The 25,629-nt window shown below is 37.2% G+C and overlaps 11 protein-coding genes across 11 annotated transcripts; 5 read left to right on the forward strand and 6 right to left on the reverse strand. All coding sequences in view use genetic code 12, as the record gives it.

The window, feature by feature from the left end:
- Positions 1–393: 393 nt before the first annotated feature.
- On the forward strand, positions 394–1,260 carry PVL30_001145 (uncharacterized protein; the record flags this gene model as incomplete). Its single annotated transcript, XM_001528606.2, has 1 exon — positions 394–1,260. One exon carries the CDS (start codon positions 394–396, stop codon positions 1,258–1,260), a length of 867 nt encoding a protein of 288 aa, XP_001528656.2.
- A 133-nt stretch (positions 1,261–1,393) lies between these two features.
- PVL30_001146 (uncharacterized protein) lies at positions 1,394–4,405 on the reverse strand (the record flags this gene model as incomplete). Its single annotated transcript, XM_001528607.1, has 1 exon — positions 1,394–4,405. One exon carries the CDS (start codon positions 4,403–4,405, stop codon positions 1,394–1,396), a length of 3,012 nt encoding a protein of 1,003 aa, XP_001528657.2.
- Positions 4,406–7,687: 3,282 nt separating this feature from the next.
- PVL30_001147 (uncharacterized protein) lies at positions 7,688–10,009 on the forward strand (the record flags this gene model as incomplete). Its single annotated transcript, XM_001528608.1, has 1 exon — positions 7,688–10,009. One exon carries the CDS (start codon positions 7,688–7,690, stop codon positions 10,007–10,009), a length of 2,322 nt encoding a protein of 773 aa, XP_001528658.2.
- Positions 10,010–12,090: 2,081 nt separating this feature from the next.
- On the forward strand, positions 12,091–13,449 carry LEU5 (coenzyme A transporter; the record flags this gene model as incomplete). The annotated part of the gene is made up of 1 exon (XM_001528609.2): positions 12,091–13,449. The coding sequence occupies one exon, from the start codon at positions 12,091–12,093 to the stop codon at positions 13,447–13,449; it is 1,359 nt and encodes a 452-aa protein (XP_001528659.2).
- A 384-nt stretch (positions 13,450–13,833) lies between these two features.
- NAT2 (DUF1279 super) lies at positions 13,834–14,565 on the reverse strand (the record flags this gene model as incomplete). Its single annotated transcript, XM_001528610.1, has 1 exon — positions 13,834–14,565. One exon carries the CDS (start codon positions 14,563–14,565, stop codon positions 13,834–13,836), a length of 732 nt encoding a protein of 243 aa, XP_001528660.1.
- Positions 14,566–15,272: 707 nt separating this feature from the next.
- Positions 15,273–16,622, reverse strand: PVL30_001150 (uncharacterized protein; the record flags this gene model as incomplete). Its single annotated transcript, XM_001528611.1, has 1 exon — positions 15,273–16,622. One exon carries the CDS (start codon positions 16,620–16,622, stop codon positions 15,273–15,275), a length of 1,350 nt encoding a protein of 449 aa, XP_001528661.2.
- A 683-nt stretch (positions 16,623–17,305) lies between these two features.
- Positions 17,306–18,217, reverse strand: PVL30_001151 (uncharacterized protein; the record flags this gene model as incomplete). The annotated part of the gene is made up of 1 exon (XM_001528612.1): positions 17,306–18,217. One exon carries the CDS (start codon positions 18,215–18,217, stop codon positions 17,306–17,308), a length of 912 nt encoding a protein of 303 aa, XP_001528662.1.
- Positions 18,218–19,033: 816 nt separating this feature from the next.
- On the reverse strand, positions 19,034–20,695 carry PVL30_001152 (uncharacterized protein; the record flags this gene model as incomplete). Its single annotated transcript, XM_001528613.1, has 1 exon — positions 19,034–20,695. One exon carries the CDS (start codon positions 20,693–20,695, stop codon positions 19,034–19,036), a length of 1,662 nt encoding a protein of 553 aa, XP_001528663.2.
- Positions 20,696–21,434: 739 nt separating this feature from the next.
- On the forward strand, positions 21,435–22,361 carry PVL30_001153 (uncharacterized protein; the record flags this gene model as incomplete). Its single annotated transcript, XM_001528614.1, has 1 exon — positions 21,435–22,361. One exon carries the CDS (start codon positions 21,435–21,437, stop codon positions 22,359–22,361), a length of 927 nt encoding a protein of 308 aa, XP_001528664.1.
- A 637-nt stretch (positions 22,362–22,998) lies between these two features.
- RPL38 (60S ribosomal protein L38) lies at positions 22,999–23,235 on the forward strand (the record flags this gene model as incomplete). The annotated part of the gene is made up of 1 exon (XM_001528615.1): positions 22,999–23,235. One exon carries the CDS (start codon positions 22,999–23,001, stop codon positions 23,233–23,235), a length of 237 nt encoding a protein of 78 aa, XP_001528665.1.
- A 713-nt stretch (positions 23,236–23,948) lies between these two features.
- On the reverse strand, positions 23,949–25,160 carry PVL30_001155 (uncharacterized protein; the record flags this gene model as incomplete). The annotated part of the gene is made up of 1 exon (XM_001528616.1): positions 23,949–25,160. The coding sequence occupies one exon, from the start codon at positions 25,158–25,160 to the stop codon at positions 23,949–23,951; it is 1,212 nt and encodes a 403-aa protein (XP_001528666.2).
- Between the last annotated feature and the right edge of the window lie 469 nt (positions 25,161–25,629).

Genomic DNA, 25,629 nt, shown 5'->3' on the forward strand with positions numbered 1-25,629 from the left:
TAACTTTCTTTCTCTCTCTATTCTCTTTTTTTTTTTTTTTTTCTGCTCAAAATAAGGTAGAGACGGAGAAAGAGACAGAGACAAAGACAGAGACAGAGACAGAGGGTTAGGCCTCGAGAAATTGGTTATACTTTTCACATACAAAGATTACGCAAGCGAAAAATTAACAAATTGCTGCAATTGATGATGATGATGAAGCATTGTTGATTTACTTTTACAAAACAAAATTCTCCAATTCGAACTTGACTTACATATCCAATGTACACCTCGAATCGATATACATGCTGTTCAATTATATCAAGATTTAACTTTTGCAATTTAAGGACATTTCACAATGCAAAAAGAACATCTTCCTTGTCTTCTGCACCAATTTCTGAACAATTTAGACAAACAATGTCACGAATAACGTCGCCAGCAATGATATTGACTGCAGGCATACCTCGATCAAATATCGAACCACTGAAACTGCCATTGTTTTCACTGCTGCAGCTGCCAGTAATGTCGCAAACAACAATATCACATAAGAAGACCTCCATCGAGGCTGCAGACCACGACAAATCGCAATTACATGGAATGACGTTGGGGTCCGTTTGCTCCCTCTCAGTTTTCCCCACTCCGCTTCTCCAATTCAATCTACATTTGCCATCATATACATCTGATAATTTACACAAGTTCAAGTACTTGGCGATCCATCTGATGCCGCCAACGCATCGGAGTGCTTATTTGAGCAGGATATTTGCCAAAGGTAAGAAAATTGATATGAGGGGAAAGAAGTGGACACCCTTGGGGAGTAAACTCGTGCAACAGCAGCAGCAGCCGCCGCCGCCGCAGCAGCAGCAGCATCAGAAAAAGAAGCAGCGGCAGAAGCAAGTTGAAGAAGATAAAGTGGATGGTGAAGTATTTCACGAAATGACAGTACCGTTCCAAGAGTTGGACTTTGGTATAGATTACCGATTTCAGAGCGTGAATATTAGCGAAATATCTGATACATTGATCAACGAGGATAACCATCCAGCTGGTCTGGAGGATTTTATTGATATTCCAGTATTGAACGAAGCTGAGCTGATTATGATTTGCAAATGTCGCCAAAACTTGGAAGTGGATCAACATGAAGTGTGGATCGTGGAAGTATTACAGATTGTAACAAACGCCAAGTACAACCATTCAAAAACCGGAGGATTATTGTATTTCAACCAAGGGTTTCATCGTGTGGGAGAAGCAATTACGGAGAATGAAAGTGAAAAACATAGAAAAAGGTGAAAAGAAATGCCACGATAAGATAGATAGATAGATAGATACATACATACACACACTCACACACACACAAGAAGAAGAAAAAAAAAAGGAAAAATAGATAACGTAAGTCAGAATAAAAATAAATGTATTGACTAGTCTATACATGGCCATATCCATCATTATTGGCTTCTTCTCTTTCGTTATTATCAACAACAAGATCAACGTTGTTGCTGATGTTATTATTATCATTATTGATACCATTATTGCTCTTGTTATTGTGGTTATGTTTATTTACCAAATTTCTTTCACCACTGCCACTACTGAGCAACTCACGAGCCTCATTTTGCAAGAGTTCAGTTTCATTAATTATCTTGGGGATAATTGTTTCAAATTTTTCAGTAGTCTTTTTGATTCTCTTTGAAAACTTGTTCAAAATTTCATTCTTCTTCAAGTTGCGAAGCTCTTGTTGCACAAGTTTAACTTCATCTTGCTTTGCACTTTGTTTAGCCAAAATTTTTTGATACTTTGTTGAGAATTGACTAGAGTCCTGTTTGCTTTTTGAAAGTTGAGATTTGATTTCCTTAATCTTAGTTTCAAACTCATGATATTCATTTTCCAATTGTTCAATTTCCTTAGTTTGTAAAGCTTGCTTGGCGATAAATTGTTTTTGGATCTCCTTTTCTTCCGCTTGAGCAGTTTCAATTTCCGTCTTTATGGTTTCAATCTCACTTTCCAATTGTATAACGGAATGCTTCAAACCCTGAATCTTACCATATACACGATTCTCATTGGCAGGTTTAATGCCATTATACTTTGAAATTTTATTCTTGAGTACTTCGATTGAGTTTTTGAGATCGGATATCTTTTTATTTTCTTCCTTTTTGTATTTTTTCAATTTGCTCTTTGCACCATCAATCTTTGTCATTGTAGTTTCAAGTGATGTTTGCAAAGTGACCAAGGATGAAGTCTCATTTAAAGACTGGCTACTGATTTCATTATTTCCGTTAGTGGTGTTGATCAAAAAAGAGTTCTTAACAAGACCATTTTTATCAAACAATTCAATCTCATATTGGAAAAGCGGAGTTAAGCCATAAACAACGAGATACTTTGCATCATCTTGGGTGAATATCTTGAAATATGACCATGAAATACAGTTCACCTTGACTGATACATGGGTGTTGCTCATTTGGGACAAAAACTTGAATACAACTTTGTTTGTGTCTATAGCCACTACAGCCATTGGAATTAGTTTCCTTTGTTCAGAAGTGGACGGTATAATTGATGTTGAGCTCGAAGTTGAATTTGGAGTTTTTGCGGCAGCAGTAGAAGCAGTAGAAGCAGTAGAAGCAGTAGAAGCGGTAGAAGTAGAAGTAGTACTGGAAGCAGACTCGATGTCGATTGGCGCACCAATAATTTTTCTTTTTGTGGGTTCTCCATTGAACAAGTTTGGATTTCTAAACATCGCCTTACAGGCAGCAATAATGGACCAAAAAGGTTGCACAACAATGGTGTTTTCTATAATGGTAATATTTGGAGATACTGTTGTTGTGGTCAAGGATTTAGATGTTGCCGAGGATGTTGAGGAAGTAGTAGTAGTTGTGGTTGTTGTTGATGTTGTTGTTGTTGTTGTGGGGGCTGTGGCGCTTGTTGTTGTTGTTGCAGCAGCAGCAGCAGCAGTTGCAGCAGTTGCTGTTGTATAGGGTGTGTATTTAGGAGCAATTATGGGCTTTGTAGTCGATGAGGCTCTCATTCTGTTCTTTAGTTTTGTGAGTTTGCAATTAAAAGGCGAGACGATAAAGTTTTCGAAATTTTTAAATGCTATTGAATTCCAGTTCAGGTTGACAGTCAGGTTCTTTACATCTTCACCGTGTTTGATATTGACTTCAATGTCCAATAACTTTTTCCGGTCGACATTGACAGTAATTTCATCGCTGCTGCCAACGTTGGGGATTGAGTTTTGTATAATTGTTGATTTGCTCGAGAAGAATGCTCTATTGATGATGTGGATGGATAAGAATAAATATATTTGGATTTTGTAGTCGTGGTAGTTGAGATTATTGATGTATGATAACGAGATTGGTAATAATCTCTCTTGGATGATTTTGAAGAAAGACAGCTCATAAGGAGATTGGTCTAGTTGTACAGATGTAAAGTGAAACCAGTTGAGCAAGTAGTTGATGTAGTTTATAATGATGAAACAAAACAAGGCATTGACGAGATTACTATTGAAGAGCATTTTGCTCTTTTCATCGTACTGAATCTTGGTCATGATTTTTTTGTTTGATATGGAGCTAATGTAGTTGATGGAAGAAGAGCCAATCAATTCACTTGATACGATGGATTTCGACAAGATGATGAAATAGTTAAAGTAGCTTCTTCTCTTTAGAAAAGTTGTCAACAACAAGTAGATAACCGCGTCGAGGAAAGTAATTTTTAATGCAGAAAGGGACATACTTTTGAAGCCTTTGTAAACTGAGCGGTGTTCCAGTGGTAATAAAAAGTTGACCAAGAACCTTCCGCCCATAAAGTTTGAGCCCAACATCAAGTAAATGATGCAAAATACTAATGAAAAGGATTGTGGCAAAGCGAGCATCAAGAACACCGAGGATAAAATGTCTCTCAAGCTCGAGGATGTTGGGAAGATGGAGGATGCATTTGGCGAGGAGGAAGAGGAAGAAGAAGAAGAGGAGGAGGGAGATGGAGAGTGGTGGTGGTGGTGATGGTGATAGTGATGGTGGTGCTCTACTGAGGATGCAGATGCATTCATCAGAGCAGTTGCACTTCCATGTGGATGTTTCTCAACACTCTTTTCGGGAACAGCAACGTTGTTGTTTCCAGCTCCCCTCAATACTTTCATAGCTCCTGTAGTTCCTGCAGGGCTTGCAGCTCCTCCATTTTTACCATTCAAATGGTGGTAGTTCTGCTGGTGGTGGTGGTGGTGTGCTGTTGGTTTTGAAGATGCTGACAGATTTGTTTGCGACAGCAATTTAGACACTTTTTGCAGCAGTTGAGAGGGCAAGATGGATGTCAAGGTTGTAGATGATAAAGATGATGGGCCCAGTAATTTAGCGGACAAAGTTGCCGATACCGAATTTGAGTTGGAGGGTTTAGAATGTGTCAGTTGTTGTTGTTGTTGGTGTTGTTGCTGGTGTTGTTGCTGGTGATGCATTTAAGACGGCGATGAAAAAATTCAAAACTCAGAGACTTGGAGAGGTGGCTCAAAAGTCAAGTTTCAATATATCCTGGTCCGTTGCTCCTATGGTCAGACTCTTCAAAAAATAATATCAATATGGAACCCTTATTTGTCCAAAGCTTTTTTACAACAATGTTTTTTTTTTATTTTTTTTTTTTACTTATATAAATTTTGTTTTTCTTCTTCTTCTTCCTGTTTTCAAAGCTCTCAGTTCTGGGGTTCCTTAACGAAAAAAAAAAAGACAACAGAGAAACAGAGAAACTGTCAAAATGAAAAACGCCCACTACTACTACTACTACTACTAACCACCATTACTCTAGCGCTCACACGCTCCTACACGCTTCAACATTCAATTTCTGATTCTAAAAAAAATTCTTTTTTTTTTTTTTTTTGAGTTTTTTTCTCTCGTTGCGTGTGCACACTGAATGATTCTAAATGTCTCTCTTCCCGAGTCATTTAATTACGCGACAGTTCAACATCAGGGGCGACTCTAGTTTCAGTTCTGGTTTCAGTTCTGGTTCAGGGTCTGGTTCTGGTTCTGGTTCCAACACCAGTTACAGTTGCGCCTTTTCTTACTTTTTTCTTCTTCTTCTTCTTCTTTTTACTTTTTACTTTTCTCTTACTTTACTTATAGGAATTAGTCTTGTGTAGAGTCAATGTTTCAAAAAGTTCTATTTGCGTTTGATCTAGCACCATCACTATCAGCATCTATACACTTGATTGTTACCTTTGTTGTATATTCCTAGGGTTTTTGATTTCAATAATTTGTTAAGAAGATTCTTCTCTCTCCTCCCCCTCCCACAAATGGTAATATAAAGAAACATGTATAGAGAAACTGGTGGCTATGGGTTTACAACACAACCTATATAAGAGGAGGCTGTTAGCTGTCAAAGTTGCATTTCTCTATCTGTGTGCTTGTTATTTGGTTTAGTGCGAAGATGGGTTTGGTGCTTCAATGGGAAGTTTAAAAAAAAAAAACGAAAAAAAAGAAAAATGGTCGCGATGGACAAAACCAAAAAAAAAAACCCCCACTAAAAGGCAAAGAAACTTGTATACATGTATACATATATATATATATATATATATATAGAAGAAAACAACCTCTCTGACTTTATTGTATGGGTAGTATGTCCTCTCTCCTTCTCTCCTCATCTCCTCTTTTCTTCCTCCATCCAAATCTTAGTTCCAGCCTGGATGAAATAGGATTCGTTCTTCTCTTTCAGTATTTTCTATTATGTATTTAAAATTTTATTTCCGATCATACCTCATTTTTATTCTCTATTTTTTTCCTCCTTTTCTCGCAGTATTTTTGTGTAATTTTTGTTTGTTCAAATGCCGTTTTTATATATCTCCTTATACTTACTGCTTGCAAGTTCTTATAGATCATCTTTAGAGCAACAATTACTATAAGAATATAACCTAAAGAATTAACAAGAGTTGCCACTAAGTCTTATAGAAACCACATAGCCTATAGGTTGAATGATTACACGCACATTATACGTTGCTCTAAAGATATAATGTACAAACAATTCATTTATAGGAAAACTCAAAGATCCTTGTTCTATTCTTTTTACTATATATATAGCAAGGATCAAAAGTTTAGGGGGGGGGAAAGAAAAAAAAGAGATATTCGACACATATTGAGCAATAGTGCACGACTTTACTATATACTTTTTTTATTTTTTTTTTTTTAATTTTATTATTTTTTTGATTCGCGCGAAGAGTTGAAAATTTCACATTTGCCGAAAATAGAGGTAGAGGGAGCGTGTGTATGTGTACTTTTAGCGATGAGTATTAGAGACACATACACATACAATATATATATATATATATATATATGTATATATATAGACTAACAGAAGACAAAGCAACAAACGGAACAAAAAAAAAGCCCTAGAAAACAATGTTTATTTGGTAAAGAAATCAATATATTCAGATATAGACTAACCTTCTGTTCATTTGAAAAAGAAAAATGTTGATGTCTTTTCCATAAACTAGATACTCACACTCACACTTTAAGTTTATTTCTGGTAGCGTGGCAAAATGCAAATTTTATACAGAGACTACACATTTCCGTTGCAGAAATGTTGGTAGCTCTCCACAGTAAGATTCAGTACTTTAACTTTACTCTTCAGTGAGAGACTTGTAATAGTATTGACACATCATTCAATAGTGAATAGAAAAACTAAACTAGAATTAGCAGAAGAATAGAGAATAGTATAAGGTAATAAGTAAACAGAAAGAGAGGTATACCAATACTACCCACACTTGAAATTCATCAATTGTTATTATTCTTTTGTTGAATAGTTATATGAAAAGGATATTTGTTAAAGACATCTTGTGTCAAAGTACACTACCCCCGCTAAAACGGAAAAAAACAAACAACAAATACAACACAATCTTGAGAAGGAAAATTTTTTTAATTTCTTTTTTTTTTTTATATTTTTTATATTTTTTTTTTTATTTATTTTTTTACTTCCTCCCTTCCTCCCCTTCTGGCTCTCTGTTTCGTTCTGTTTGTCCTTCTCACACACACACACACAAACATTTGGACACACACACAAAAAGAGAAAAAAAAGAGAGAAAAAGAGAAAAAAAAAATTTCTCATTTGGCGTTGCGAGTGAATGAAGTATATATGTTTTTTTTTTTTTTTTTTCTTCTTCTCTCTTTCTCTGTCCATTCTTCCACAAACTCAAACATCTCATTATTTCATTACAAACTTTCTGTTGAAGATTTAACATACTCACAACAGAAGAGGATATAGCAACAAGAAGTCTGAATAGTAGCAGAAATAGAAGAATAAGAAGATTTATTAAAAGGAAACCAACTAACTACGAATAGATACTACCGTACACATTTATTCGTCTTTTTTCTTTTTTAAAAAAAGATCTTTCTTGTTCTAGTTCTTGTTTTTGATTCTGATAATTCATTGTTTACTGTTTGCCAAAAAAAAAGAAGAACAAAATCACAAACAAATTAATCATAGCAATAACCACCATCACCCTTACAACTCATTACTTAGTTAGCCAAACCACTGATCCATCAAAGTTCCACGTCATTTTATTGAACTAGTTTTAGTTTCCCCTATTTTTTTTCCCTATTTTATCAACTTCTTGTTCGTTTTCGAATTTTCCTTTTGTTTTTAACCTTTTTCTTTTCAATCATCAAAGAATAGAAAAGAAAAAAATTTGTTAAAAAGAAAAAAAAAAGAAACTGAAAACCAAAGAAGATTATCGTTATCCTATCCGCCAGTGTGAATGAAAATGATGAGTTTAGGAAATGAAGATTCCGGCATCTCAGCTGAAGATGCCTCTTCAGTCAATGTGTCAGGCATGCACAACCACCTCAAGAGCGAAGACTCTTTGCACCAACAACACCAACACCACCACCCCCACCCCCAACAGCAACAGCAGCAACAACAACAATACCAGCCCTCTTCAACCCCTGGGATAAACTCAACCTCAAACCGCCATACTCCAATTGGCCACCAACAAACTCAACACTCAAACAATTCTCAATCGAGTTTGTACGACACCAATGGGTTGAATGCCGCATCTGCTGCTCATCAAGTTAATGGTGCTCACTTGCAACCTCTTCACCATCAACAACAAGGGCAAACACCACAACAACAACAACAACAACAACAACAAGCGCAAACACCTCAACAACAGCACCTCCACCAAATGCACACTCTTCCTCAACAACAACAACAACAACAACCACTCTCACACCACTATGGAATAGCCACTCAACAACATCAACCACCAGCACCTTCCTCCTCCTCTACATCATCACACCAACAACACTTGTCTCACTCTCAGCTGCACACTCCTCAACCATACCAACAAGTCACTACATCTACTGCTCATCCCTTAGCTCACTATGGTGCTGGTCAAAACCCACAACAGCAACAACCGCAACAGCAACAACAACAACAACAATATCACCAACAATTGCACCACCAATTGTTGACGCCGAACCCATATCAGCAACAACAACAACCGCACTACACACAACAGCATCAACACATGCTTCCACACTTGTCTGGCGCTGCTTCCACTACTGGCCACGATACTCACGACCAGTTGAACCTTCAGTTTAATCCAATGGCCTACCAACAACAATCGCAACAACAACAATTGCACCACTTGGGCCATCAGATCCAAGGTGGCCAACATTTAGGTGGCGTTCCAGGTGTTCCAGGTGTTCCAGGCGTTCCAGGCGTTGCCGGTGTAGCGGGTGTAGCGGGTGTCGGTGGAGTAGGTATTGGCAGTGGTGTTGCTAACCCTGTGACTGCTCCAATTCCCTCACTGCTCAACCACTTTGGCCACAACCAAATATCCCAATCGTTGCACCATACCCCACAATCTACTCCTCAGCCAACTGCACAAGTTCCACAAGCTGTTAGGGGCAAGCAACCTCGCCAGACAAAGAAGCAAAAAGAACTTCAACAAAAGCAACAACAACACCAGCAACAACAGCAACAACAACAACAACCACAAAATGTGATGGATGCTCACGCGCTTGCCCAGCAACACCATATGGAAATGTTGGCACGTGCAAGTCAAAACGAGTTGATGGAAACTTCAACGAGGAAAGTTGCTCCTAGATCAAGTGACTTGTTCCGTGTTGGACCTCCTTTCGGTATGATGGAGCAACACCAACCAGTGTACTTGAAATCCAACGATATGCCTGTATTACCGATGCTTCACGCAAGAATCGATCGTGGGTTTGAGATGGGCGAAACCGGTACTTGGATAGGATACAAGAGAAACTACTTTACATTAGTTGCCTCGTTTAATTTCCAAAACTTGGACTTTAATAGATTCCTTGAAAATAGGTTCTACACATATGACACGTCGAACAAGAATGGAATGAATGGCAACGGCTCAAAGCTTCCAAACCACACGTCTTCTTCTTCTTCTTCATCATCATCATCATCGATGAACCAGCCACAGAACCATCCTCATCATCCACACCACCAGCATCATGCTGGTCAAACCAGATTGGACATTAGCTATTTTGCTATTCGATTAGTTGCTAAATGTTCAGATGATGATGTTGCCATTTCTTTAATCCAACACACTGCGAAGAGAGATAAAGGTCCTCAATTCCCACCACCAATCTACCCTGCCTTGCCTGGTGACTTGCCCGATCATGATACTGTTCGTGCTAGTTGTAATAAGCGTAATGGTGGTAAGATTGAGCACATGAATAAGATTTTCTTCTTTGACAGAGCTCAATATTATAACGATTACAATCTTAACCAGACCAACGACTCATCAATATTGAGAAACTATCCAAGTGACTCCATCTCTAAAGTTGCTAGATTTGAGAGAATACAATTCACGAGTTCAATTAGAGTCAAGAGCACACTGACCTCGGCGAGGTACTTTACTTTGAGCTGTGAACTTTTGGGAATAGTCGAGGATGAGGAGTTGCAAATCCAACCCATTTTGTTAGGGTCAGTTGAATCTCCACCATTGGTTATTAGAGGTAGATCACCTTCAAGCTACCACAAGGATAGAACTTCTGGGTACAGACCACCAACCAGTGCCTCACCTGCTGGTCACCAGTAGATGAAATACAGAGGTTGATGAATTTCAATTAGACTTTGCTTTTGTAGCTTCATCTTTATTTGTTTTTTGTGTTGTGATGCTTAATGATGTTGTTTAGCTTAAGCTGGGCAAGGAGGAGGGGGGAAGGAAGGTTCTTTTTTTCCCTCTCTTTCTACTTGGCTACATACTAGCTTGTTTGCCTGTTGTTTGATTGATTTTAAAGAAGAAGAAGAAGAAGAAGAAGAAGAAGAAGAAGAAGAAGAAGAAGAAGAAGAAGAAGAAGAAGAAGAAGAAGAAGAAGAAGAAGAAGAAGAAGAAGAAGAAGAAGATTTCGTTTCTGACATCCCTTCCACCCTATTCCAACCTTCTCCGTTCCCCCCAAAAAAATTTATTAGAAAAATGAGATATAAAAACTAAGAAGAAAACAAAAAAAAAGAGGCTCGAGAGTTTAATATCTCGATGCTTTTGTATTATATTGTTACACATACCTAGGAAGCTTATTGAATGTTTTGGAAATATGGACGCACGAGTAAAGAAAAAGATGGCTTTGTTTCTTTTCTTTTTTTTTATTTCTTTTGGGCTTTTCATATACTTTTTTTCCAAATAGATATGGCTACTTTTAAATATTACCCATAAAACCCTTTTTTTAAATTTTTGTAAATTTTTGCAATTTTTGTAATTTTTGTAAATTTTTTTAATTTTGTTCTCTTCTCTCCTTTCTTTCTTTTCTCTTAAAACCTTACTGTGATATCCATACTATACATTGGAAAGAGTTCTCAAAAGATAGTTTAAAATGAAGTTGGTCTGTATATTGTTTTCTCTATGGTGCACAACATTGTAATTAAAGTGACTGGTGGTCATCTATATAATGATTAGTTATTGATATATGTGCATTCTTTTTTTTTTTCGCATCATTTGGTTAGAAGCAAAAAAGAGAAAAAGGTCTTCATCTTACCCCACAAAAAAAAAAAATTTTTTTTCTCTGCACGAAAGTACAAAAAATAAAAGAGAAATGCATTCTTGAAAAAAATTTTTTTTCATCCTCGAATCAATTAAAAACAAACTGTTTGTAAATGTTTAGTGATCTGTTTTTTCTTTTTCTTTTTCTTACTCTAGTGCTTTTTCTACTCTTCTATAATATCTTTTAAACATGTAAATAGCTGGTAGGGTGCAAAATCAAAAAAAAAACCATAAGCGTAGCACCTGTGGCCTCTCTCCTAACACATTAATATTTTATACAAAGAAAAAAGTGGGGTCGCTACCAACTGTCTTTTCTTGACAATAAAAAGTGGGAGCATCACCTTTCTCTTTAACTTTGTCTCTCTTTGTCTCTTTCTCTTTGTCTCTCTTTACAAAATAGTATTGAGGTGCAGTAACTTAGTAAGTAAGTTTCTTAGTTGGTTGGTTGGTTATTCTTTTTTCCCTTTCTCTCTCCTTCATATTTTTTCTTTCTTATTTTTTTTTTTTTATTTTTTTTTATTTTTTTTTATTTTTTTTTGAAACTGAGCTGTAACCAACAGAGTTTCTTCCATTGTTAATATAGTCCTTGGGAGAAAGATTAGAAAGAATAAAAGGGTCAGATAGTGCCTGAGAGATAGTTAATCCATTCACCTCTTTTGTTTTCTTTTGTTTTGTTTTGTTCTTTTCTTATTTCTTTTTTGCTTTGCTTTGCTTTGTTTTGCATTGTTTTAAAAAGTTTTTATTATACTTGGAACTTTTAGACTGGGGTTCACAAAGTACTGGAGTATCACCCCTCCTCCCCTCCCCCCCCACTACTCAATTTATCAGCAATATTTTCACATTACTCGAGAACACCTCGGAACAAAACAACTCTTATCTCCAATAGTTTTTCCCAAACAAACTTTGCTTAAATACGCCAAATTTCACAACTTTCAACTCCATAGCTAACAAAACTGTGTTACACTCTAGAAATTAGGAAGCAATCGTCTGTTTATAAGTATACCTGCACCTGAATGTCAGAAACCGCACTACTGCGAAATGCAACTCCTGTGTCAACACCATCACCATCTAAAACAACAACAACAACAACAACAACACCAACAACAACAGCATCTATATTGTCGACCGAAAATTACCCAAGCATGTCTACTTCAAATACAGGGAATGTGCTAGTTTCAATACCAACCTCAAGAATGCCAACACCATCACCACCACCACCACCATCACCCTCATCATATTCTTCCACCACCACCTCCTCCTCCTCCTCTTCGTCATCATTTCCACTGGAGGCTTCCCACGGAGATAATACCAACACCAGCTCTACTACAGCTTCAACCACAGCAGAATACAATATCAGCCACCAAACAATACCTCATCCGGGCTACTACTCAAACGACCAGTCTACTCCGATAGAAAGTATTAAAGTCATAGACAAACAAAGTCTACAATATGTCATTTTACTGGGGATAGCAGGCGGAGTTGCCGGCTCTTGTGCAAAGACGCTAGTTGCCCCCTTGGACCGAATAAAGATTCTTTTCCAAACATCAAACCCTGAATTTATCAAATATAGAGGCACTTTTCGCGGTCTTATAGACGCAGGCAAAAGGATATGGAAGAGCGATGGTGTATGGGGACTATACCAAGGTCATTCGATTACATTATTACGTATATTCCCATACGCAGCGATCAAGTTTGTTGCATACGAGCAAATAAGACAGATTCTCATTCCAAATGACTTGTACGAGACGGCCGGAAGAAGATTTATGTCGGGTTCCTTATCTGGTTTAGCGTCTGTGTTTTTAACATATCCTTTAGATTTGATTCGAGTGAGATTGGCGTACGAGACAAGGAACCTTCTGCACCCCAGAGCACACCTGGGTCACTCACAATTTTCAAAGCACCACAAGGGTAGAATATATGATACCATTAAACTCATTTTCAACGAAAACCCGCCTATTAGGTCTAATGATCCCGAATGGTATAGAGTTACAAGACACATCTTGCCTCGAGGCATTCAGAAAATCAGTAACTTTTATCGAGGTTTTGCACCGACAATAATGGGGATGATCCCGTATGCTGGTGTGAGCTTTTACACACATGATTTATTGCACGATATCTTGAGATCAAAATGGTTGAGTAAATATACAGTGCAACCAAAGTCGAAAAAAAGTAGTGAAGATATATACAAAAAGACAAAGTCTACTAGAGAATCGAGAGCGCCGCTCAAGGCATATGCTCAGTTGGCTGCTGGTGGCTTGGCCGGATTATGTTCACAAACTGCAGCATACCCATTTGAAGTTATTAGGAGAAGGATGCAGGTTGGCGGTGCAGTGAATGGTGGCAATTTTCTTAGCTTTAGAAAGACAGCACTGTTGATATACAAAGAGAGTGGATTCCGTGGCTTCTTTGTTGGATTGAGTATCGGATACATGAAGGTGGTGCCCATGGTTGCATGTTCCTTTTTTGTTTATGAGCGTATGAAAAAGTTCTTGGGAATTTAACCAGAACAAAGTCGAATAAAGTAAACATAAGTAAAGTAGAGTAGAATGTAGATAGATACGATAAATGGATAGAAATGATAATGCACATTATGAAAGAAAGCCTTGAAATTAATTTTTTCTTCTCCTTCCATTTTCCCTTCAAAGTCAAAGGAATAATTTTTATACTTAAACGCTACATCAACATCCACTATTAATGTCTAGTTCTTTTTTTTTTTCTTTTTTTTCTGTTTCTTTTCTGGCATCACTTTGTATATACAGATACATGTATGATTTTGTATGTTTCTTTCTTTCTTTCTTTCTTTCTTTCTTTCTATATACATATAAAAATGTTTTCTAATCGCCATTTACAATTTTGACAAAAAAAAGAGTCGATGCTGCACAAACCTAAAAGAACCACCACCACTTTCTTTTGCCAGGTCGACTACCAAATTTCGGGTTAGATGCAGTAAAATCATTAATACCCGATTTTGCTAGATCTTTGGCCAATTTGGCACTAGTTCTTAATTTATCTTGTCCAATTCTAAAACCCCACGATCTCAACAACTTCACAACACTAGGTGTGATTGCCGCAGTTATTGGTAAACGAATAAATATCAAACTCTTGTGCAATCCATAAGCAATAAGGAATTCTGTCCATGAAAATTGGCTTTTGAGATATCCCACCATACTCTGCATATTTTCTTTTTCTTTCTGCTTGTTGGCACGAGCATTGGGGTCTTTCCCTTCTTCTATACGCTCGTGTATTTCCTCAATCTCTTGCTTTCTTTGTAATTCTTCATCACTCAACCCATATCCAAACTGTTGCTTAACTTTATTTTCGTAGTATTCAATTTTCTCTTTACCCATAGAATGCACAAGTACATAACATATAGGCAAATCGACAAAGGAAAGCGCAAGGTATACACCCAATGCAGGGTACCCGTATTCCTTCATCAAAGCTTTAATACCTTGAGGTTTCTTAGGTGGTGGATGAGTACCATTTGGTGTGGTAGTTGTAGTTGATTGAAAGCGACGGCGTAAGAGATGAGAACGCAACGACCGAAATGTGAATGGTTTGTACGAAGAATTGAGACCTAGCTGAAACCCAAGTCGCCTCAAGGGATTGAACGTGTACATTGCAGCAACAAGCTTTAAGATGAAAATAAACCAACTATTATGGTAGTGGTAGCGGCAGTGGCAGTATTAGTGGTAGTGGAGTTAATCAAATTGATGGCGAAACAGTTACAAGTTTGACAAAATGAGTAGAGAGTGTAGTTACGGATGGTGACTTTTTTTTTTCTTCCTTCATTTCGTCCCCCTCCCTTCTGGAACCTCGATTGCGGCGTGCCTCCCAAGCTAACTTGCTTTAAAGAAGCACTTCTCCGCCCCCCCTCCTTTGGGGCCGCGGAAAATCTAGAACTTTGCGCTGCTCCATGTTTCGCAGTCTAAAAGCAACGTTTGCGGAATTAAAGAAATAGAGAAATAGAGAAATAGAGAAATAGAGAAATAGAGAAATAGAGAAATAGAAACAAAACAAAAAAAAAAACAAAAGAAAAGCGGAAGAGGTACTGGATATCACCAATTCCGGTCTGGCATTAGCTCCGTAGAACAAAGAGTACTATCGATATAAATCTATATATGAATTGGTTTGGGTACAAATATGCAAATTTACTGTTGTTTTAAAATTGGGTGGGTTTTTTCTTTTTTTTTGTTTTTTTTTTTTTGGAAACAAATGTGTGTTGCTAACCTCCCTGTCCACTTCCAAAAAAACAAAAACTAAAACAAAAGCAAAAACTTACAAGCATTTTAGCATTGTAATTCATTCTGTGATATATGCTATGCTTCTATCTAAATGTTGAATAGTAAGCCTCATCTTCAAATCTCTTTTTCACTTTCTCAATAACTTCGGCGGGGTATACGTCTTCAATCGTCTCACCACCCAAAATCACTCGTTTCTCGTGGTTCCTCTGTTCTTCCTTTGTCATCACCACCACATTCTGACAACTTATTTGTTGCTTAGGATCCCAGCGACACAATGTCAATCTTGTAGAGAAATTGGAGATTGGAGATTTACCTTTGAACACTTCTTCCAATATATAGCTCGCGTCTGTCACTGAGATCTGCACTTTCAGCTCCTCTACGCCAATCCTATACTGCTGTGCTGCCAAGCTCTTGATAAGGTCATCATAGATCTTGTACCTGTTTTTTCCTTCAATAGGCTCCATAGGATATCCCGCCACAGTAGTCAATATAAATGTTGCAATCGCAAGACCAAACATACCTGGCATTGTTCCCAACACTGGTAAAATGCGGACCCTGAAATCCTGCAACGCCGAAAGCTCATTAACACGTCCCTTTTCGAATTCTTCATCGGGTAATGGAAGAAGTTTGGCTTTCCTTGGATCTGGTTTTTCGGCTGAAAAAATCATAGGAATACCTTCAACTATGCCTCTTTTCTTCAAAACAATTCTGATTTTTTTAGCAAGTGGATCCTCTTCGGTTTTGGAAATATCCGCAAGGTTTATTCTAGTTGGGTCAGACTTTGTAGCTGCACCAGCCGATGACACGATTGGTATCTCATGCTTATAACAATAAGTCAACAAATCACATTTTGTGTCAAAATTATCGATACAATCAACAACATATGTAGGTTTAAACTCATTACCAAATATCAACTCATCTGCAGAGTCGAGATTCCATAACTTGTTGTGCACATCAATATCTATCCAGGGAGCAATTTCCAATAAATGCGTTTTCAAACAGTCGACCTTAGGTGTTCCCACATCTTTTAAATTCGCCACGGAATGACGGTTCAAAGAGCTTAGCGAGACTTGGTCAAAATCAATAATTCTCAATTTTTCAACACCTGAACGCGCAAGCATTGTTGCAACCCAGGAACCAACACCTCCTGCACCTACCACAACGATCCTTTGATCTCTCACTTTTTGCATCCCGTCTTCTGTTAAAAATGCATAGTTCCTAGCCAACTGTTCTCGAATAAGCTCTTCAGAATAGTTGGCTTTTTTACCAAACTTTTTCGTTTTGTGACCTTGGTTGTCATTGTCACCAACCGTTTGGGACTTCTTCTTAATTAGAGATGTAGCATCTTTGTAAGTATGATAGAGTTCCACTAGAGCTACTGTAGCTGCAGCTGTTGCAAGCACTGTTAAGAAAGTATGGTGGATTGGAGGCATGTATATCGCTACTATGACCGAGCTGTTCAAGGTTATATTTTACTTTTGATTTTTATATAAAAATTTCAATCGGTTTTGTGATGAGACATTTTTCGCTTCATCTCAACGCGATGGTGATGATGAAAGTTTGGGGGAGAAGAGAGAGAGAGGAAGGGGGGGGGGGGGGGGAAATGGGGGTGAAATGGTTTAAGTGAGAAGGAAGTGTCTGAAGTGGTAATGCGCGAAGTTGGGCACAAGAGCTTGATTTTGAGTTGGAACCACTTAAGCGGTTGAGATTGCCAAACGAATAAACAAACAAGCAAACAAGTAAAAACAAAAAAAGGTAACAAAAATTATAGAAAAATAGTGAGAATAATAAAGAATGAAAGTCGTGTGAGTGATTTATACTGCCTTTCATAGTGTAGCTAAATAAAGCTTCTCATAATATGTCATTAATTGTTGAAAGCCATTTGACAAAAACTATTCTTACCAGGAACTGCATGGACAGAGAGAGAGAGAGAGTGAGAGACACAGACAGATGGACAGACAGACAGATAGACAGAGAAAGCTTGTAATTGAATGAATTTGTTATCATGAGCAAAGAGAGTGGGAAAAACGAAAAAGAATGAACAAAAAGACAAGACGAAGCATTTGAAAGATAGTAACATACAATATCAAATTAACAACAAGAAATCTATAGAAGTCTATAATTTAGCTTTATCACCTTTTCTACCGACGGTACATGTGATCAAACCGTTTGGATCAGAGGATGGGTAGAATAAGTCATCATTGTTTTTGATTCCCTTCCACTCAAAGTTGAACAAGATGTAGTGGATATTTGGTAATACGTATCTCACTGTTGCAATCTCGCTAACGTTGTCCAAAATCTTTTGTGACATGTTGTACATGGTGGCTTGCACAGATGGCGAGTTCTCTTTGCAAAACAATTCCAAAGTGACGTCCTTAGCTTGGTTATATGCGTTATCAAAGATCGAACCGCTCTTGATAATGTCATCCAAAGTTCCAATCTTGTTTGAGTCAAATGTCCATGTAGCCTCGACATCTGTAGATAAGATTCTGTCTTTGGTTGGTTTCAAAGTAGTGTAGTCACATACATTGTAACCATAAAACATTGAACCGGTTGATTTCAAGACTTTCAAATCCTTAATTGATGAAGATAACTGTAATTTTTTGCTAGCCTTCTCATAGTTCAAATACGTTTGACGAGTTTCTGGTCCTTCGTGCTTAAATGAGTGATCGTGTTCTTTACCTTCAAGTTGTATTTTCTTCCATAATGCCTGCACTATGCTAACTTCGATACCTTCCACTTGCTCATACTTTGAAGTAAAATGTTTGGCTAAATGAGCAGCAAATGATTCAATTGGCCAAACGTTGTGAGTCTTTGCCTCAACCAAAATGGTGTTTTTGACTGTATCGGTTGGAACAATTGATGAATTGTCTGCTTCAGTGTATGAAGTATCAAATTTACCCCTCAACAAAACTTTCACATTGGCTTCAAGAATTTCTTGAACTTTGGGGTTGTTTGCATCTTTTCTAACCTTGAGAAACTTGACGTTAGCTTTACCGTATGAGCTTTTAACTATTTCTACTGACATTGTTGAATTGGTATTTGGGTTTGGGTGGAGGCGACAACTGTATGGATTAAGCTAATGCTATTTCTTATTTTTATTGTTTATGTTTTTACTTCGCTTTGCTCTTTGTCTTTTTGACTATAACGAAAAGACAGCTAAGAAGGATGGAATGGTGGAGAAGGATAATTAAGCAAAAAGAAGAATGTTTACCAATCAACCTGGGAAATCGTATCACTATTTATGCATTGTCGAGATGTAGGACATTTCCTCCTTTGCTCCTTTCCTCTCTTGCTCATTTGATTGTGATAAGAATACATTTCCCATCACTACACAAAAGTCAAAAAACAAAACACAACGAATGAATAAGTTTTGCGATTAGCGAATTTGCGTCGAGCTTCGGACATCTCCGTCACTAAACACACGCGCACGCACGTAAGCAAAAAAAGGAAAATAGAGAAAAAAAAAAGAGCTAAAAAAGAACTGGCTGTACTATTCCACGGACGAAACCGATGAGGGGCGGACTATCTTATGTCCTTTATCAACCGGCGATAACAGTCCAACCTATTCTATTTATGTTTTAATTTATTTTCATATATATTTTATTATTAAGCTTTCTTCAGTACAAGTCCAATTATGTTATCTAAAACAATTTTTTAAACAGAAAAACAGAACAATAAAAAAATAATTAAAAGAATCAGGTCATTTCTCCGTATCAACTAGCATATGTGCATTATCTAAACTAAAAGAAAAAAAATATTATTAAGGGGTTTCGAGCTAAATCACAACAACTTACAAAATGCTAAAACAAAGAAAAAGGGTTTATATATAATGCATTTGAATCTATAGAGCCTTTTTGTCTGATGCTACAGCTTCTTCGTTAGCAACATTTGCACCATCTACTACATTAGTCTTGGTATCAACATCAATTTGCTTTGCATCTTCGGAATTCTCCGCAAATCGTAAGTTTTTGACTTTTTTTTCCTTCATATCATTACCGGTGGCCTTTACAGGATCATTGAGGCTCTCAATTTTCTCTTCGAGTGCAGATCCAACTACATTACTTCCCGCTTGGTTATTGATACCACTACTATTGCTATTGTTCTGATTGTAAATCAATTCTGCAGTTCTTATCCACCTTCTTCTTCTTGTATACTTGGAAAATGAATCTTCTGTTGTTGGCTTCTTCCAAACATTATCGTAATATACGAAGCCCTCATCGGATGTGGGGTTTGCAGTTGTTTTGGAATGTTTTGATGCTGGTAAAGTGATTGCCCCATCGTTGGTCAAATCCAATCTCCAAGTTTTGTCTACCCACCTCCAGCTAGCACCTTCAATGTCTGAGGTTATGGGCAAATTGTTGCTATCGGTTGTATTAGGCAATTTAAATGTCTCAATTGAGCTACTTTCATTGAGAAATTCATCAGTCCAAGCAGTTCTTTCGTACGAAAGCAAGTTTGATGTCCACCCTATACCAAGCCATCTTCTCTGGTTTTCGTATATAACATAAGTAAATCTGACTGGCTTTGTAGATCCTCTACCTAAACCATCCTGACTATTACTCTGCACTTTTGCAAACGCAGCTGCAAACAACGAGTGGTTTCTTGTTTGCGACAAGTCGAGTCCAGTCAAGTAAAAACAAATAAGACGCACCAATTTTATCTGCCATAAGATCCTTCTAATTACAATTGAATAAGAAGAATGGTATGTCATCAAGAATACTCCAGTAAAAAGCAAGATCGTCCTTGGTCTAATAAATAAAAAGGTTAAAACGAGATAGATTGGTGTGAGAAAAACCGTAGTAAACAAGAGCCGTTTAATGTCGTATGCTGTTAAGGAGAGTGATGTTATTGGTAATAATAGCATGTCGGCTTTCAAACAAGTAGCATTTAATGCTTGGACAACATCGTCCAAAGTTGGACGAAGACTTGCTTCCTCAATGATGCGATTGTTCAATACGGCATACAAAGTTATAGCAGCAGCAATGAGTAAATGACCAAGCCAGGTTACAACCTGCTCAAAGTATAGGACAAAGAGTGCGTACAATGCTAAGAGCACAACATTAACCCAGTAGTCCTCGTTTGTCCAAGTGGCAATCGATAAAATCTTATTGACAATTAGCAAATAGGGATAAGCATTGACTAAAGCTTTGGATACCAGCGGCGGAGTCGATGATAGTAACGGTGACGATTGTGGCTTTGTGGTGATGGATTTCTTTGAAGATGACGAACCAGATAAGCCTGACAAATTTGGCGGGGTTTGTACGGCAAATTTGGCGCGTATGCCACTTTCCCCAGATTTATTTGCTGATGATGACGGCGAGTCCGCAGATGCAGAAGCAGAAGCAGTAGCAGGAGTAGCAGTAGCAGTAGTGGCAGCAACGGCGGCACTAGCTGAACTGCTTGTACTTTCTAAACTTGTACGCAGTTGCTGCGTATCTTCCTCAGTTTTACTTGCTGCCGATTTAGATTTTGAATCTGATTTGTGTGAGTCGGTGGATGACATTGTGCTGTTATTAGTAAAAAGTAAAATTTGAATCAAATGTTGAGGATTCGTAATAGAAACAGTAACTCTAGTGATAATCAAAGCTCAATTGCTTCTCCCGAGGTGCTAAATATGTGGTTGGAAACTATGCTACGGATCTGCTAATTACTCAACCGTGTAGTTTGATAGTAGTTAATTATCTCAAGTACCTGGTTCTAAGAATTATTCTTTGTTTCTTCTATTCCTTTTTTCTTTTCTTTCTTTTTCTCCTTGTTTTTTCTTCTTTTTATTTTATTTGTGGAAAGAAAAAAAGAGATGATTGGGATATCTCGGATAAGTTTGTTGACCTAGATTGGAGTGTTAGTTGGTAGTAGTGAGGTGAGTGTAAAGGGCTCCTGATTTTGACTCTCAGAATCAGAAGATTGCGCTCAGTTTTCCGTTCTATTTCACATGATAATTTTCATACCACACCAAAAAAAAAAAGAAAGAAGGAAAGAAGGAAAGAAGGAAGAAAAGCAAAATGAATAATAGTAATGGTAATAATAAAAGGAAAACCGGGGTAATCTGCACGCTCTTTGCAAAGTGATACGGTCATATCCCAACACTTTTTATAGACCAAGTGGGATTAATATTAATAGGTTGTACATACAAACACACACACACACATATATATATATATATTTATATGCATATACTTATTGCGTAAATGCTGTGAAAGAGTTGAATTTAAGTATACAAATAGGCGAATACACCAGGGATTATGGATTTCACCAGTCTATTATCACAAGAAATTAACAACAAGAAGAAAAAGAGAAAGTCAAACAAAAAGTCGGCGGAGAAGTGCAAAAAACAAAAAATAGTAGCTGAAGCCGAAAATGATACAGAGTTAACGGAAATTGTTACAAATCGAAATCGTTTGGAAAGTGAAAATTCAACTATTCATAATCATGATAACGCAGTTCCTGTTGATTTAGAGGATGATAACACTTTAGATCAAGAAAATGTTGCATCAAAGCCCGATCCACGTTTGAGTCTAGTTGAAGGCTTGAGTGACGAGGCAATTGACGAAAAGCTAGCCCAATATAATGAAAATGACGCTTCGCTTACACGATTGCAAAAGCTCAAGAAGCTTCAATACCTTTTACCAATCGAGTTGCAGAATAAAAAATATGCTTCCTGGTTGGAACAGGAAAAGCCATACCACGAGGATTCGGAAAAGCAGCGGGTTACACTTGAGTCTATCATTGATATTGCTTCACACAAAGGGGAATTGCGAATCCAAATTCGAGTTTATCTTAAAAATCTTATTTCGGAATGGGAAAAAGAAGAATCAAATTCTGGAGACCACGATTCGTTGCTCTTGGAGACGAAAAAGGATATTGTGAAGCTCTTGTACAAACTTCGGGCAAACAAGTTATCTGAAGAGATGTTGATTTCTTTAGCGACTATTGTGTACCACATACAAGCTAGCCAATTCAACAAAGCCAATGAGAGTTACATGAAGCTAAGTATTGGAAATATTTGTTGGCCAATTGGTGTAGCCAATGTCGGAATACACGCAAGAAGTGCGAGTACAAGGATAACTGGAGGCAAAGGAGTTAGCAACATCATGATTAACGAATCCACCAGAAAATGGATTCTTAGTGTCAAGAGACTAATTGGTTTTAAAGAGAGAATGGGCCAGTGATCAAAGTATAAAGCTAAAAGGGTGGTAACGTATAGAGTATAGAGTAGGGAATAAATGAACAAAAGGGGCATAAGAACAGTCGCATGACTCTTTCATGTCACATCAACACCTTTTCAGTATTGCACCATCATTTCAATCTGATACTATTACATAAAATGCATATTTCGCTGAAAGCAAAGAGATAACTGCACAAGTAGAATACATTTAAATATATGTATATATGTGCCCGTAAAGACAGTAGCAAAATCATGAATTAAGTTAGCAGTACAATCATATATATTGCTGATAATGGCATCATTAACATAAATAACAACGATAACAAAACATAACAACTATAATAACTATAATAGCTTTAGTAACTCTGATAGCAGCAGGGATGGCGTTGTTTAGTTACATATATACTTATATGTATGAAAAGTTTGGCTAATATGTTTCCAGGGCTTAACCCTAATGATTCTTACTATTGCAAATTAATTTTTGTGTAACAATGTTTTGTGTGTTTCTCGCATCTCCCATGCCTCTACCAACCATTACCAGCTATCGTGAAAAATAGTATCGAAAGTACTTGACGAGCACTATACGTAGTGACTACTTCCCATTACTTGAAACCACATATATACATAAACACTCATACACCATGGCTAGAGAAATCAAGGACATCAAGCAATTCGTTGAATTAGCTAGAAGATCAGACATCAAATCTGCTATCGTCAAGACCAACACCAAGCTCAACGCCAACGGTAAAAAATTCAAGCAAACCAAATTCAAGGTTAGAGGATCAAGATACCAATACACATTAGTTGTTAACGATGCTACTAAGGCTAAGAAATTGCAACAATCATTGCCACCAACTTTGAAAGTCGAATCATTATAAGCGTTCTTGTGTATTTTTTTTTCAATTAATAAACGAAAATTTTTGGGATAAAGACAAACTTAGAATTTGAATGTAGAGGAGATAGAGAAAATCACCCAAAGTAGCATGGAAAACACAAGGTTCACTTCTAGTTGAAACCATTAGAGAAAACGAACAAGGAACAAATAAGGAGTTATTTTCGTTCAACAATGCAGTTTACCAATGTGGAGGAAGTGCTGTTACCATATTTCGGTGATTTTGGTGATTTTTTTTTCAAGCAAAAAGAATAATCATATAGTATTTCTTTTTTAAGACAATAATCAGGATAAAGTCCAGCAAATGTGAAAACTCTAGAACTCTATTTAGCCCATCTCTAATAAGTAATTTTCTGACTCGATAAAATGTATGAAAAATATTTAATTCGCTGGTTTAGTCTTAAAATTACCATACTTCATTATCGGTACACAAGTTTCATGCTATGTGACTTGGGCTGTTTAGGTAGGGAAAGATTGACGGATTGTGTGTGTACAGACATTTCAGCCGGCAAATGATAAGAGGCGGTTTTTGTGTAATACTTATAGACAAAGGAAATTAAAAACGAACTCGAACTGGAGAAGTAATTGATTCATCAAGATAAAGAAGACTTTAATGTATATACATATATTAATATATATATGCGTATAGAATTATATAGTAAAGGAAACCTTGCTTACTCACCAAGCATATCAACATTTTTATATAACATCCTCCATGTCTTCATCGTCATCTTCTTCTTCATTTTCCTTTTCCTTATCTTGCTCTTCGGTCAATCCCAACCTAGCAGCCCTTTCTGCATCTCTCAACTTCTTGTACTCGGCTTTCAAAGCCCATTTTGAAGTATAAGGACCCTTCTTGATTAAAGTGGCTATGGACTCCAACGACTCCTTCAAGTACGACTCCGGCTGCTTTGTGCGCTCCTTCAAACCTTTAATTGACCAATACTCATATTCCTCAAAACATCTAAACAAAAGGTCCAAAAGGTCTTTTCTCGGCATTCTGATGGCCCTTCCTTCTGATTTACTCTTGGGTTGCGTAGACTTCAAAAATACCGATGTATTGTTACCTTTAATTGAAGGTCCAGCATTGGACTGAATAACACCAGGAATCTCATTAAGCAATGTCACTTTTGGTCTCTCTGGTGCCTTGACTAGAGACTCGCGTTTCTTGAGTAGCTCAGCATAACTACTGTCATTTCTCAGTGGCACAACAGTACAATCATGACAGACTTTACCCAAAAGACTTGTCTTTTTAGGAATGGTTTTAACAAATGGAATGTATTTTCGGATAGGACCAGCGCCACCATTCTCTCCATTTTTCTGTACTCGAAAGTATTTGAACTTCCGCCTTGGTTGGAATTTCTTCTTCTTCTTTTCGTCAACATCTTTCAACACAGGTTGTGTAGGCATGCCACTGACTTCTGTAAGTTCTTGTTTAAACTTTTTAAGGTTCTCTTCAGTAAATGCATATGTGTTCCGTACTTGTGTATTTAACATCTTGATATCGTATTCCTGTGGTATGCTTGGCAATTTCTTATCCAAGACCAACCTTACATCTAGTTTGCCCTTATTGTCCTTTCTAATTTTCACATTTCCTAGTAGCTTGCCACTCTTTATATTCTCGGGGTTGCTCCATTGTTCCATCAAGTATTTTGGTAATTTGACTAACCATACTTTTTGATCTCCTCGTGAAAGGTTCATATCCAAAGTCTCATTCTCATCTAGATAATCCTCTGGGTCAGATAATATAGAAGGATCTTCATCGAAGTCCCCAATGTCAGCTGCAGCGAGTCCTTCTTCACCCACCTCATTTCCTTCTTTTGCTTCATTTTTGGCCACATCGACTCTTTTGGTTGGCGATGGGTTTGGCGTTGCTTCTTTCTTCACAGGGCTAGTCTTGATAGAGCTCATTACTAATTATATTTGTTGAAAAGTAGAAAGACCCCAAAGTAAGGAAATAAAAAGAATGCGTTTGTGTGTGTGTGTGTGTGTTTGCTTGCTTGTTTGTTTGTTTGTTTGTTTTCCCTTGTCGTTGGTTTCTTTAAAAATCCCCGTTCTATTTGGTATTGATGGATGGCAATTGGGACCGATGTGTTTGATTTAATGTTACTTTCTAAGTGTAGAAGATACAGGAAATGGAAGAAAGTATTAGAAGAGTTTGTGATTTAGTTTTTGGAAGGGGCAAGAAAAGAGTTACTTTTTCTGCGTTGATCTAGCGTGCGGCGGACGTTGCCCTGGCTAGCTAAACAAAAAACCATTATTTGATTTCACTCAATATGCATACAATTGGATTACACTACAAATCCTCTCTCTCTTTTTTTTTTGGCTTTGTTTTCTAATTCAATTCAATTTAGTTTAATTTAGTTTGTTTTTGTTGTTT

Source organism: Lodderomyces elongisporus, chromosome 1 (assembly GCF_030384665.1).
Source record: "Lodderomyces elongisporus chromosome 1, complete sequence".
Taxonomy (NCBI): domain Eukaryota; kingdom Fungi; phylum Ascomycota; class Pichiomycetes; order Serinales; family Debaryomycetaceae; genus Lodderomyces; species Lodderomyces elongisporus.